Source organism: Artemia sp. Qi Xiang Cuo, chromosome 2, assembly GCF_049724085.1.
Source record: "Artemia sp. Qi Xiang Cuo chromosome 2, ASM4972408v1, whole genome shotgun sequence".
NCBI classification, from domain to species: domain Eukaryota; kingdom Metazoa; phylum Arthropoda; class Branchiopoda; order Anostraca; family Artemiidae; genus Artemia; species Artemia sp. Qi Xiang Cuo.
Genome location: NC_142795.1, coordinates 4009071 through 4022936, shown reverse-complemented (window position 1 = coordinate 4022936; position 13866 = coordinate 4009071). Strand labels below are relative to the sequence as shown.

The 13866-nt window shown below is 36.8% G+C and overlaps 1 protein-coding gene across 4 annotated transcripts in view; it reads right to left on the bottom strand.

Annotated features, from left to right (window-relative positions):
- LOC148954819 (pseudouridylate synthase 7 homolog) overlaps window positions 1-13866 on the bottom strand; it is a 90381-nt gene that overhangs the window by 45010 nt on the left and 31505 nt on the right. For all 4 annotated transcript variants that reach the window (XM_089098762.1, XM_089098736.1, XM_089098754.1 and 1 more), the window contains exons 4-7: window positions 9906-10101; window positions 7913-8006; window positions 7023-7365; window positions 2570-2723 (exon numbers count right to left, since the gene is read on the bottom strand). In XM_089098762.1, the coding sequence (XP_088954888.1) occupies window positions 2570-2723; window positions 7023-7365; window positions 7913-8006; window positions 9906-10101 (787 nt within the window). The remainder of the gene's footprint in view (window positions 1-2569; window positions 2724-7022; window positions 7366-7912; window positions 8007-9905; window positions 10102-13866) is intronic.

The window sequence follows — 13866 nt, the reverse complement described above, 5'->3', positions numbered from 1 at the left end:
CTTAAACCACATTGGCCTGACATCACATAAAGAAAGAAAAACGAGCAAAAATGGGGTTTTTATAGGCCAAATGAAGATACTGAAAAAACAAAGCGAATATTTCGAGAGGACAAAAAATGTTGATGAATGGTTGATGGACAAAAATTTGGGAATGGTTATCCAATTAGTTTAATAAATTCTGTAATTTCAAAACGTATTAAAAGATTATCAGATAGTTCCACAGAAAACACAAATCAAAGGGAAAATTCAGTTTATCTTGGTCTCTTTTACGTTAAAGAGATTTCAGACCACATTTCAAAAAATCTAAGGAAAAATAACATTTACACTTATTATAGACCCAGAAAAACTATCAGGTCCCAAATTTATCAAGGTAAAGACCCTATCCCGATAGGTGAAAAATCCGGTATCTACAGAATTCCTTGTTAGTTTGGTCCTTGATATATCGGAAGAACTGATCAGTGACTCACGGATAGATTATATCAGCACTCTGTTCAATTAATAATACACTTAAAAAGCAGAAAAAACCAGAAAATTTTGACTCTGTCCTTGCAGAGCACATTTTTGAAAAACCAGACAGTACTATTTTGTTTAATCAAGCTAGTCTTATTTCACATGACAAAGGTATTGTCCAGCACTACAGAGAAGCTGTTGAAATTTATAAATACCAACATTTAGGTCTAGCTTTAAACAGAGATTCCGGTGATTTAAGAATAAACGACTCATATTTCGGTTTTGTCAAAAGAGAATCCGATACTTTAGTAATCCCTGAAATAAACCTTGAACCACTTTCCCAGTCATCTAATCAAACACGTGAACAACCCCTTAGGTCTCAAAGGGTGTCTGCAAGAAATGCATTAATTAAAATCCGAAATCAAATGACATAGTTCTCCATCTTATTTAATTGCTGGTTCGTTTTGTTTTTTTCGAGTGAATAAATTGTGTCCTTTACTTTGTCAGTTGTTCGCTAGTATCCGTCGATGGCGGTTCATATTTTTTTGGATTTTGTGCAAATCGCGGATATTGGCGAATAACTCGCTTTTATGGTTGTTAGGTAGTTGGTTTTAATTCTTTTAATTTTTGGCTTTTATTGATCCATTGTTTCGTTTCGCGCTGAAGAAGAGAGGCGTTTGTCCTCTCGAAATATTCGCTTTGTTTTATCAGTATCTTCATTTGGCCTATAAAAACCCCATTTTTGCTCGTTTTTCTTTGTTTATAAAAATGTTGATCTGATGTCTTTGGAAGAAGGACAGCTAAAAAGGAAGGGGAGGGGGCTACATACCTTTTGATTACTTTAGGCTCTTAAAAAAGGAGCTAAAACTTACGAATTTCAAATTGAATGGGTGCCCCCCGAAGCTTCTACAACAACTCAATCCATAAAAAGTAAAAAAGAGGACAAAAAAAAACAAAAAAAACAACAATAAAATGAAACCATATTGCAAATTACTTAGGCAGCGCGACGAGAAACTAAAAAACGTAAATGTAAAGTATCAGGATTATCTAATATCGATGAAGCAACAGCCATAAACATTTTTAACATCTAAGTTTTCATTATCAACATGTTGTTTCAGATTAGACCCAATGAATACCCAAAACTCAGTGAATACCCAATTAGTAAGCCCTACAGAGACGACACACCCAAAGCCCTCCCCTCATCTGCGTATGTCCTATTCTCAATATTACTATAAGAAGTAAAAGAAAAAAGGCATACCTTATTGGCTTGATGCTAATAAAAAGGAGAAAAGATTATAGACTTACCCCCCTCCTTCCCTGGATTTTCTTTTAAGTTACAATACATAAAAAGCTATATATTTGAGTTTACAACCAAACATTTTTTCGTCAGACCACCGGCCCATATTCTTGGAAAGACCTTGACACTTTTAACGCTTTTATGATAATATTTCCGAAATAGTTGGCGATTTTGCCGATAATTTTGGCGATAATATTTGCGATAATTGGCGAAATAGAAGTGCAAGGTTTGGTTGTAGTAAGTGCATATTTTTTTATAAGAAAAAAATTTGGAATTAGGCTGCCTCCAAATCACGAAATTTCAGTAGAAGCAGACGTAGTAATCAAAACAGATAAGGTAAATCTTCACTGACATTATAAAAGACATTTCATGTCCCCGGCTAGACTAGGATGAGATTTTCAAGAACAACCATATTCTAAGCTAAACTATTTGTGATTCACTGCCAAAGAAAAAGCACAAGCGTAATTTAAGGTCACGATGGAAGGGGTGCCCTAAGGGGGAAGGGCAGTCTGAGATACCGGATGAACCTAAAAGGTATAAGAGAATTGAAATGTAGAATACCTCTATTTTGATACCCTGGTATATTTTGGAATACTCAATTTTTATATAATTTTAATAATTTGAATTTTTTGAAGAAGTTTTTTTTATTAAGAAAAGAGTAGGTGACATTAGATAAATTATGGTATATTTTTAAAGAAATTTTGAAGGTCACCGAGAGGAGAGGAGGTGGGATTTATAAATTAAAAAAAAGAAAAAAAAAAGAAAAAAGAAAAGAAAAAGCACAAATACAAAATGGAAGGGAATCAGCTGCTCGTTAGGTACCTTTTCCCAATTTCCTTTGAGCATTTCTTGGCCGATCGAATGGATAGCTTTTTTAGAAGTTCCAAATCTTTTCATCCCATAGAAGTTAATGAATCCTTCTTCCGCAAGATTTTTCATTATTTCTTCAAGTTCAGAATCAGCACACACAACATTCCTATAAAAAGGGTTTGAGTGAAAATACAGAAGCTAAAAATATATTTTGATTTATATATTAATATAAGTTTATTTTCAACCCAATGTACAATATATGTAAACAATGGAGTAACACAACACAGAAAAAGAAATATACCAAATCATTAACCACCATGAAATGACCGTGACGTAGGCCTAACTAAGAACAACCATCCTGACTAGATCTTTGCCAGAACAATGTCAAGCTAGGATAAAAAATTAATGATGCACCATAACATATCACAACAAGTAGAAAATATAATGAAAAATTACAATAGCCTATCTAAAATTATTAACATTATTTCTATAAGATTATGTTTATTAAAAAGCAGATACAGCCCAGGAGCGGATAAAATTGTATAGTCACAAAACCTATAGTGTAGTTCAATGAGACATCGCTTATTTTAACGACCGCGATTTGCAGCTTTGCAGCTGCTTGCAGCTGTTGATTACAGCTTTGCAGCTGCAAATCAACGAGACATCGCCTATTTTAACGACCACGATTTGCAGCAATATTCCCATAACCAGATTTAAGCTAATCCTTGGAATCACAAATAAATCTACACCGGCTACTGCCAGCACATACAATAAATACCAAGTCATTTAATAATGGGAACACTAAGTATCACAAAATTATTTCAAAATAGCACGATCAACAGCGTCAAAAAGTAAGTATTCACTTTCGAAGCATTCAGTGATAGGCCTACCTTATTAAGTATAGATTCGACCAAACTGATGTTCCGTTCTCGCCTCTGTTAAGAATAACTAATCAGGAGGAGGTTACCGGTATTTGGGGGGGTAGGGGGTGTCAAATCCCCTTCCAAACTTTGGTCAAATCGTAAAAACGTGCAAATTATGTTCTATTTTTCAGAAGGCATAGGGGTTCAACTTCAGCATCCCCCTCAACAGACCATGAAAGTTTCACATTAATATCATAAGCCTTAGTAATATTAGTACTAACACCAGCAGTAGTACTACTACTATTAGTAACGGTATACACATAGTGTGTTTTTTATTAGCTCAACACGCCCCTCAGCATGCTCTGAGAGATTCAACTTAATGCTCTAACCTGTTCTTAATATACTGCTTGTACGGCCAGTTGCCAGCCTGCATAGGCTACATTTAACTTAAATTTAATTTAACGTACCCCCCAACAGTCTAAAAATGTATCCTTAATGCCCTTATCCTTAGTAGTTGTAGAAGTAGTAGGGATAATATACACATAATATCTTTTGATTGGTTGTGCCCTTTAGCATGCACTGAAAGTTTCAAATGAACACTCTAAGCTGTTCCTGAGGTATAGCTGTTACGGCCTTTGAATAGCCAGCATCCGCATAGTGTATTTCAATTTATTTCACTATTCTTAAATGTTTCCTGAAATATCCACTGGAATACCCTTAGCTTCAGTAGTATTAGCAGTAGTCGCCGCATTAGTAGTTTTAACAGTAATACTTGTATTAGCAGCACCAGCTGTAGTAGCAGTTATAGAAGCAAAAGTAGTAGTAGTGTGAGTAATTGTAGCAATATTTGCATTTTGCCTAGTTCAACACCCCCCCTTAAAATGTCCTGAAAGTTTAAACTTAATACTCTAGAACATTCCTGTCCATGGGATACTACTGATATTGTCCTTTTGGCAACCTACTTGTACAGAGTGTGTTTTTACTTAGCTTAACATATCCTAAACATTCCCTGAAAGGAATAAAGCGTAAAGAGCGAGGTGTTGAGGAGGGGACAGCCCCTATCATATACGGAATAATTTCTATTCGTTTTAAGTTTTAATGTCGCTCCTTACTTTCAGTTAAAAAAAACTTGTTTTTTTTATTTAATTCTGTAAAGAAGCAGTAGTCGTAGTGGTAGCAATAGTGATGATGGTAGTAGCTGTAGTAGTAGTAGCGTGCAAATACTGCCTTTTTGGTCAATTTATCACCCCACTTATCATTTCCTGGAAGTTCCAAATAGATACACTCAGACATTCCTCAGTTAAGCCCTTTTGACAACCCAGATGCACATACCGTGTATTGATTTAGTTCAACACTCCCTTCAACATTCTCTGACATATTCACCTGAATGCCCTTCGTCTTTTTGAACATTAACGGTCAAACATGTCCACCTTTCTCAATAAAAAAACTATATGTAAGCAATGGGCGAATCGCATAACTTACAGCCCTTTCCCCAAGTACTGTGGGGGGTGGGCTGACATCCCAAGAAAAAAAGTTACTAGCCTTTCTCTAGTAACAGTAACAGAAATAGTTACCGTTATTGCGCTGCCTATGATTTCAAGGCAGAGCACTGCTGAAACTTCACCGCGCTAAAAGCGCGGTGAAGTCTTTGAATACTAATTTTTTTGTGGCTGTATTTGAAAATAAAATATATATGGTACAATAGCATTTGAGAAATAGAGCAAAGCCAAATACAGAGTTGTTGCTCTTTGGTACCGCTTTACCTTGGAACCGCCACACCTTTACATTATTCTGCCACAGAAGGCTAACTTCGCATTTGCCAGCTAAAAGCTACTTGGCATTTGTCAATTGGTCCCAAAATAGATGCCTTAAATTTTGAAAATACCACACTTTGATACGCGGGTTGTGGTTGAATAAGAAACAAATGTGACTAAATATTTTTCAAACTAGGAGCAGCCCAAAATTTTAAGGGATATTTACAAGAAGAAAACGCTTGACATTACACTGCTGAATTTCATTTACAAGAAACTAGTTTCCAAAGGTCAAGTTAAAGATGTAGATCGTGACAATAAGAGGCATTTACATCATGCTGCTGCACGAGACAAACGAAGATTTGTAAGTTACTAGTTTCAAGAGGTGCCGCTACAGATGCCTCAGATTCTGAAAATGACACACCTTTAAATAGGGCTAGGGTTAAAAATGGATTATACGTGACTTTGAAAAATGGGAGTAGACAAAAAAGTGACGAGACATTTTGAAACAATTGCCTTACATTATGCTGCCGAATTTTATATACAAAAAACTAGTTTCTAAAGGTGAAGTTATAGATGTCGTTAATCGTGACAATAAAACGCATTTATATTATGCTGTTGCACAAGGCAAACTAAATATTTGCAAGTTACTAGTTTCAATAAGAGGTACCACTATAGACGGTTTGAATTTTTTTTTCCATATCACATCCGTTCGTTGGCCAGTGAGTAAAGTATGACTTAATATTTTTTCGAAAAGAGAGCACACACCAATTTTAGAGAAGATCATTTAGATTAATGGGGCTTAATTTTGCACCCAAGTAATTTTTCAGGGACTGGTTCTAAAAGTGCAGTTATATTTTAGCAATAGGACATTTTTAAAGCGTGCTGCTCCACGAGGCGAAATTAAATATCAGTTACTAGTTTTAACAGACATCACAAAGTGATCAGGCCCGTCCACATGAATGTTGGCATTTTTGTTTTAAATTTGGATCTCATGATAATCTTCTCCCAGAGGAGTTATAATTTTTTGTTTAGAAGAGGAATACGGCGAAATTTGCATTGTTAAAGGTTTCCGCACAACTTGTTTTCTTCATCAAAGTTGGTAATACGAACGGACACCTGTGACAACCCAAACAGTAGCTGAATAAATTATTCATTCTGTCAATTTAGTTTTGCACTCATTAGAAAGTTATAAGCGTATTGTTGTTTTTGAACTTTTTTGTCCTATTTTGTTGTTTTTTTTCGCCCCGAAGTACGAATTAATAACCATTTCATGAAATAAATACCTAATCTTAGTTTGCTTAAAAGTGGGTTGAAAGCTTTATTTTCAGAGAACTTGAAAATTTTTCCTTAAATTCAAGAGATTGCACAATACACAACAATTAGAAAAAAAAATATTGGTTAACTTCACTGATCGGATCCCATATTATGGGATCCTCCCTTTGGCCTTCTCATGAGAAGGCCAAAGGGAGGCAAACACATTAATGGAATGTACAGAAATAAAAGAAGATCTTTGGTCTATACTGAATAAGTTGTTCCTACAAAGAGGTACAATAACAAAAATACAGGAATACTGTAGGCCATGGATTCTAGAAGCAAGAACTTGTCAAAAAACAAAAAAAAACACGCTAATTATATACAATGCTATACAATAAAAAATCACGCTAATTATAGCTAATTATATACAATAAAACTTCCCGAGACACTTTTAACCACATAAAACCTGTAGAAGGGAATACAGGAGGAAAATCGACAGGAAAAGGTCTTTGGATAAGAAATATAAGATAAGAAAATAAGAAAGAAAGAAAACAGGAATAAAATAAAATAAAAATAAAAAACAAAATACCTCACCGTATAACAATAGAAAATTTGTTCCCTTTCGAGCTGCCAAGTTCAATACGGCTTGGCGAAAATCCAAAATTTCCCAGCATTTTCACTTTCCACTTCCCAGCAAGTTCATGAAATGAATCTGGGGCGATACGGAACACCGAAACCTTTTGAACCGTTTTCCCTTTTCTGTCTTTAGTGCCAGCAAAACTAAATCTAGATGATGCTATATTCAGATGACTTGCAAGCTCGTCTATACATTCAACCGTTTCACGATTTACTTTGTAAAGAGAAAATGTTGTGTAAAAATTTTCCACTCCGTCGATTACAACAGGCCAATGAACGTCAGAACGCTTCACCACGTTTGCTAAAAATAAGGTCATATGTACTAGAATACTAGAAGTGAGTACCTGCGTTAACCCCCTCCCTCTTTCCCGAGCAAAGATTTCAATTCTAAATTATAGTGAGTAGAACTAACGCATCAGATGTTAAAGAGCCACTTTTCAAAAATATTTTAGGAACATTACCTTTTCTGTTACTTCTCCATGCTACATTCAGTCTCCCCAAGAAGGTAAACATTTTTGACAAAGAGAGAGAGAGAGAGAGAGAGAGAGAGAGAGAGAGAGAGAGAGAGAGAGAGAGAGAGAGAGAGAGAGAGAGAGAAGAGAGAGAGAGAGAAAGAGAGAGAAGAAAGAGAGAGACAGAGAGAGAGAGAGAGAGAGAGAGAGAGAGAGAGAGAGAGAGAGAGAGAGAGAGAGAGAGAGAGAGAGAGAGAGAGAGAGAGAGAGAGAGAGAGAGAGAGAGAGAGAGAGAGAGAGAGAGAGAGAGAGAGAGAGGGAGAGAGAGGGAAGAGAGAGAGGAATTAATTTTTGGGTGAAGTTGGGGGGTTGGTGAGAGTTGGGGGGATGTATTACCAGTTTTCTTAGAAAAGACTTCCTTTCCTCTTTTAGACTCTTCCTCTTCTTTCTTTTCGGGACTCTTTCTTTCATCTATGGTGTTATCGATAACCTATAAGAGATATGAGCAATTCATATATATATAAAAATAAGCAGTATAAAAGTATAGTATGTTTTTATGTTTGTACGCACGCCCAAGTATAGTATGTTTGCAATAATGTTGGACAATACTAATGGACAATATTTATTCATTATTACCATAAAGCAGAAAGTTTTCGCTTGTCGCGCATATATAAAGATATATAATAAATAACTTGGAATATCTATAAAACTAAATACTAATGCCAACAAAACAATACATATTCATAGTGGTAACAATCACTATGGGCTATTGAGCTCATAAGTTGTTCTAAACATCCAGAACATATAACATCTTCTGAAATATGTTTCCACCGGTCACAGACCCGAGAAACAAAACAGTTACAAAATAAAAATATACTCGGGTCAATATTATCAGTTTAATGGACGGTCCTGAATTTATTCATCAAACCGGCCCTTACCCTCTAAACTCAGAAATTACGCATTCGTCGACTATATGGTAATTGCATCAGATGCAGAACTAACCTTAATGCACGCCTCTGTGCGGTTTCCACTCGCAGCCTGTCAAGTCGTTTTAATAGATGGCACCATGCGCCAGGGCAATATTTCAATACAGTCCTCGTTAATGATTTTTATAACTTTTTATAGCTGTGCAAGTTGAACTTGCGAAATGTACGTTTCGAAATGTTGAGTCAAAAATTTGCACTTTTGATACGAGCGCTGCATGTTTATCAAACTTTAGCTTATTCTGAACATATACACCAAAATCAGGCACTTTTTCTACCGCATCAATTGTTCTTAAACAATTTTTATACATGTGGTCTGGCTTACTTGTTGTCCTATAGTGGGCAATACCGCTTTTTTTTCTTTTTTTTTCACGAAGATTTTCGGCTAACCAAAATTAGAATATTGGAAGCCACAACAATGGCAGTGGTAAACTATGGTTCTGAAGCGTGGCCACTCCGAAAAAAAGAAAAGGTTTGCTAGATGCTTTCCAGAGAAATTAGCAACTCATTTTTTGTGTACCTGACTGACTGACCGTATCTCAAACAGTGGGTTCTATGAAAACTGTGGTTTAATACCACTTTCTAGGGCTATAATGAGAGAAACGGTGAGATGGCTGGGGCACCTTTTGCAGATGAAGGACGACAGATTACCAAAGATGGTCTTTTCGGCCAACTGTATAGGGCTAAACGAAAAGCAGGTCATCCCCGGTTGGGACGGGAGGACGTCGTAAGGAGATTTAAGGGAATTAGAAACATCCTGGGAGTGTGTAAAGAGGGAGGCTTTGAATAGTTTAGGATGGAGGAGATTGTTTAGCTGTGTTGACCTCAAGCGGCTTGGTGTTGCGATGAGTTGTTAGTAGCAGCATCAACGTCTTCTTGTAAAAGTCCGTGATCTTCAGGATTCTCTATTTGTCTGTATAATTCGACATCATCTGCGAAAACCTTGAAAGTTAGATATTTGATAAGAGCTGGAAGATCAATAATAAATAAAAGGTTCTGTAAATAAGGTCATTTTAAATTTACAAAGCAGTATGGGACCTAAAAAGCCCCCCCCCCCCGTGAGGAACTCCACTTTCTACCTGAATCGTTGATGATGCATTACTACCTATCATGACTCTCTACGTTCTTCAAACTAAATACTCACTAATCTAAGAACAGCTGGGGGGTCTACTTTATACTTTTCATTCTTAGAAATTAACAATTGTAAACATATTTTACCGAATATTTTTGAAAAATCAACATAAATACAATCAAAAATAATCTGCCGTCAGCGTTTTTATGAATATTAGCTATTATTTCTAGAAGTTGCGTGTCGCATGATCTTTTTGTTTTCTACAACTATTTTTCACTAACATTTTCACAGAAAATTATTTAGATAGTCACAAATCTAGTACTAAGTTGCATACATTGACTTCAATTTTTTGTTGGGACTTTTCATCAGTTGACTCGTCCAGTTTTTTCAATTTCTCTTGAGCATCTTCAGATAAAGGAACATCAGGGAGGTAAATTTTCTCAATTTTAGGGAGTTCAGGAATTGAAAAATCATTTAGGACTACGACTTGTCCATCCATGTCAATTTCACGGACAATCCAATCAGAAAACCTGAAAAACAAGCATTGATCTTTATGTGACTCAGAAGGTATTTTAATGAAACAAACAGCAGGGAAAAAGCCATATTCGTCGTAACCTATTAGGTTTGTTGTATACTATTATGTGAAAATGATTTGTTATTCCATTTGCGGAATAGCCGTAACTACTCTCACTTATTTTTATAGACTACAGTAGGAGATTAAAAGAGGAAATAAAGAGGATAGCATGAGGTTAAAAGAGGAAATACACACCTCCAATACAGTTGGCAAACTTTCTTGGATTATATAAGACCCAATAACAGTTATCATTAGCCGAAATCAGTCTACTCACTTAAGACTTAGTTCCTTCTACGCCGGCTGACACATAAGGTGACAACGGTGCCTCTACACAACGACCTCTATAGAGCTTGCAGCCACAGGTGAATCAGAGATATTCCCACCAGTGAAGCATCCTTCTAAGGGCATCAGCCAAGCGTAGCTTTCTGTCTTCCACATCTTCTAATACCGAAGGGGGGGGGGGGGCAACATAAATAATAGGGGGTCTGTCATCACCTATACTGACCATTACGATAAAAAAGTAATTCTTGCTTTGTCAGAGATCCGATGGCTTGGAAGTGGTAGATAGAGGTTACCTGGAGGGTCCACAATAGTGTACAGTGGGCCTGAAAAGAAACGAGAACACGGGATAGCCATTATTCTGTCGGGAAAAATGTCCAAATACATCGTTAATTTGAAAACTATCAACCCAGTTAATGGAAAACTATCTATAAGGCTAAATGGAGACCATGCAAAGATGACACTAAATGCTTGTTATGCATCCATAAGTGATGCAAGAGATGATATAAAGGAAGAATTCTACAATGACTTAAATGCCACAATCAAGGAAGCGCCATTGCATGATATCATATGTTTGGCAGGTGATTTTAATGCCAAGGTTGGAAACGACCGAACTCATTGCCCTGAAGTCATGGGAAATGAAGGTCTTGGCACCAGAAATGAAAATGCAGACTGCCTGATAGACTGTGCACTATCAAATGACCTTATCATCGGCGGCACATTTTTCAAGCATAAAGACATCCACAAATATACATGGATGTCCCCAGACAGAGTGACAAAAAACCAGATTGACCATATACTCATAAGCAGAAAATGGCGAACGAGTCTCCAACATGCTTGCTCATTCAGAGGGGTATATATCAGCTCTGACCATTCACTTATGATAGCAACAATCCAAGGAGAGGGGACTCAAAGACTGTGTACCGTTTAACCAATGAAATCGTTGGGAAACGCCAGAATATGGGAGGTCCTGTACGAGACCCGAATGGACGTCTTGCAACAGATCCAGAAGACGTGAGCAAAGTTTGGGCAGACCATTTTCAGACGCTTCTAAATCGTGCTCCTCCTCTAGAACCACCAACGATCCCTTAAATATCGCTACTAACCCTTCAAATCAACATGGACCCTCCGGATACCACAGATTTGTACTGCGGCAAAGCAATTAAAAAATGGATTATTCTCAGGAAAATACAGAATCTCAGCAGAAATACTTAAAGCGACTGTCATTCCTTACATGACCTTGTGGAGCAAATTCTTCAGGACAATTTGCGAGTTGGAAGTTGGAAAAGGTGCCTAAAGATTGGACTAGGAGCACCCTGGTGAAACTTTTCAAAAAAGGAGATGCCACAAAGTGTGAAAACTGGCGTGGTATCTGCCTCCTTTCAATCCCAGGAAATTTGTTCGCTCTCATAATCCTCAACAGAATAAAACCACATCTTGACAGACACCTACACGAGCAGCAACACGGCTTCCGTCCAAACCGCTCCTGTACTGACCTCGTATTTGTCCTCAAAATGCTTCTGGAAGAATCCAATGAGGTGAGAAGGGAATTGTACCATGTGTTCATTGATTTTGAGAAAGCTTTTGACTCAGTAGATAGAGCAACAGTCTGGAAAATACTTTTACATCACAGCATACCGGAAAAAATCATTAAACTTATCATCGCTTTCTACAAAGATACAGAATGCTGTGTACAAACTGGACAAGGGAATATCAGATATTTTAAAATTATGAAAGGAGTAAAGCAGGGATGTGTCCTCTCCCCCCCACTGTTCATCCTTGTTGTTGACTACATCTTAAGTAATTGCAAGGAATATGGGATTGATGTTGGTCAGCCGGCCAGACTTGGAGATCTCGATTTTGCTGACGACATGATCCTTCTTGAAACTTGCAAACTGAGACTGCAGACCTTAATAAATAGTGTTAAAGATGCAGCAGAACAATTTGGACTAAAAATCAACACAAATAAAACAAAAGCATGGCTACCAGAGGATCTCCTCTTGATATTAAGTGTGGAGATGACCGAATAGAGCAGGTGGTTGATTTCAGATACCTGGGCAGTACAGTCGAAAACACTGGCTCAAACGCAAAAGAAGTCCAACTTAGGTTGGGACAAGCACACGGGGCGTTTAATCATCTCAAACGAGTTTGGAAATGTCAAAAAACCTCCTTGAGGCTAAAGATATGACTTTTCCAAAGCAATGTTCTGTCAGTACTACTTTACAGATCTGAGACCTGGCACCTCAATCAACAACAAGAGAAAAAAAATACAATAATTTGAAAACACTTGCCTAAGAAGAATCCTAAATATAAACTGGATCCAGAGGAAAAGAAATGACACCATCATGCAACAGGTCCTGCTACCTTTAATAACAGACGTTATCCGTCAACGTAGGTGGCGTTATCTTGGGCATGTCATCAGTATGGGAAGAAATCGCTTGCCAAACTCCATCCTCTTCTGGCAACCAGAAGGATCAAGAAGACGAGGCCGTCCTAGTGGAAGTTCATACAGAAGAGAATTTTCAAATATACATGCGTCCCTACAGCCCGAATGGGAAGACGTACTAGCTGCAGGACACCTCCGAAATGACTGGAGACTTTTCGTGGATACCCTAGGTGCCTCTGGAGGAACTAAATATGTAAGTAAGCGATAAAATCCTTTAAAAAACAGTGATAAATTTCACAAACAAGAATAAAATTTCACAAAATACTAGATATTTCGCTCACATATGCAGTGACCGTCATCAGTAGAAAAATAAAACTAAAACAATTAAAACAATAGTTTATATATGAAATAAAATGAAACTACATATTGATTAATAATCTAATTCTTTCCAAAGCAAAAACAGAAGCTAGTCTCTCTGACCTTCTTGGATCCGGTCCATTGGCGTTGAATGAACTAAAACTTGGACAGAGGTTAATTGCATTGGGTGAATTGAACTTTACTCTATCAGATTTTAGTAAATGATCGTATACAGAGTTCAAACCAAATTCACTCGTGTCCGAATTTAAAGATATATTCCTGAATAAACTTTTCTTAATTTCAAGAGTTTCGCGAAAAATTTCATTTAAACCCCGGTCCCTAGAAATCAAAGAGACATTATCGAACAAAATAAAACCGGGCTAACTTCTAAGGGTGCATTTCAAGTTGTAAAACGAGGTAATTGTACATTAAACTACATAAATTACTTAAAGGAATCCACCGGGATGGGTGTGAAGTAACTAACAGGTTATCAGGACATAATCTTCATAGGTTTTAATTGTATCCATCTCTCTTTCTCTATAACAGTATTTTCAATACGTTTCAATCTGACAGTAATACTGATGATGATAATGATGCAAATTTACTTCAATAAAGACACCCGTTATCTATCTTTAGTGACAGTTACTACAAAAGTAAATTTAAAATCACTTTCTATCGTTCCAGCTATTACAGCAACGT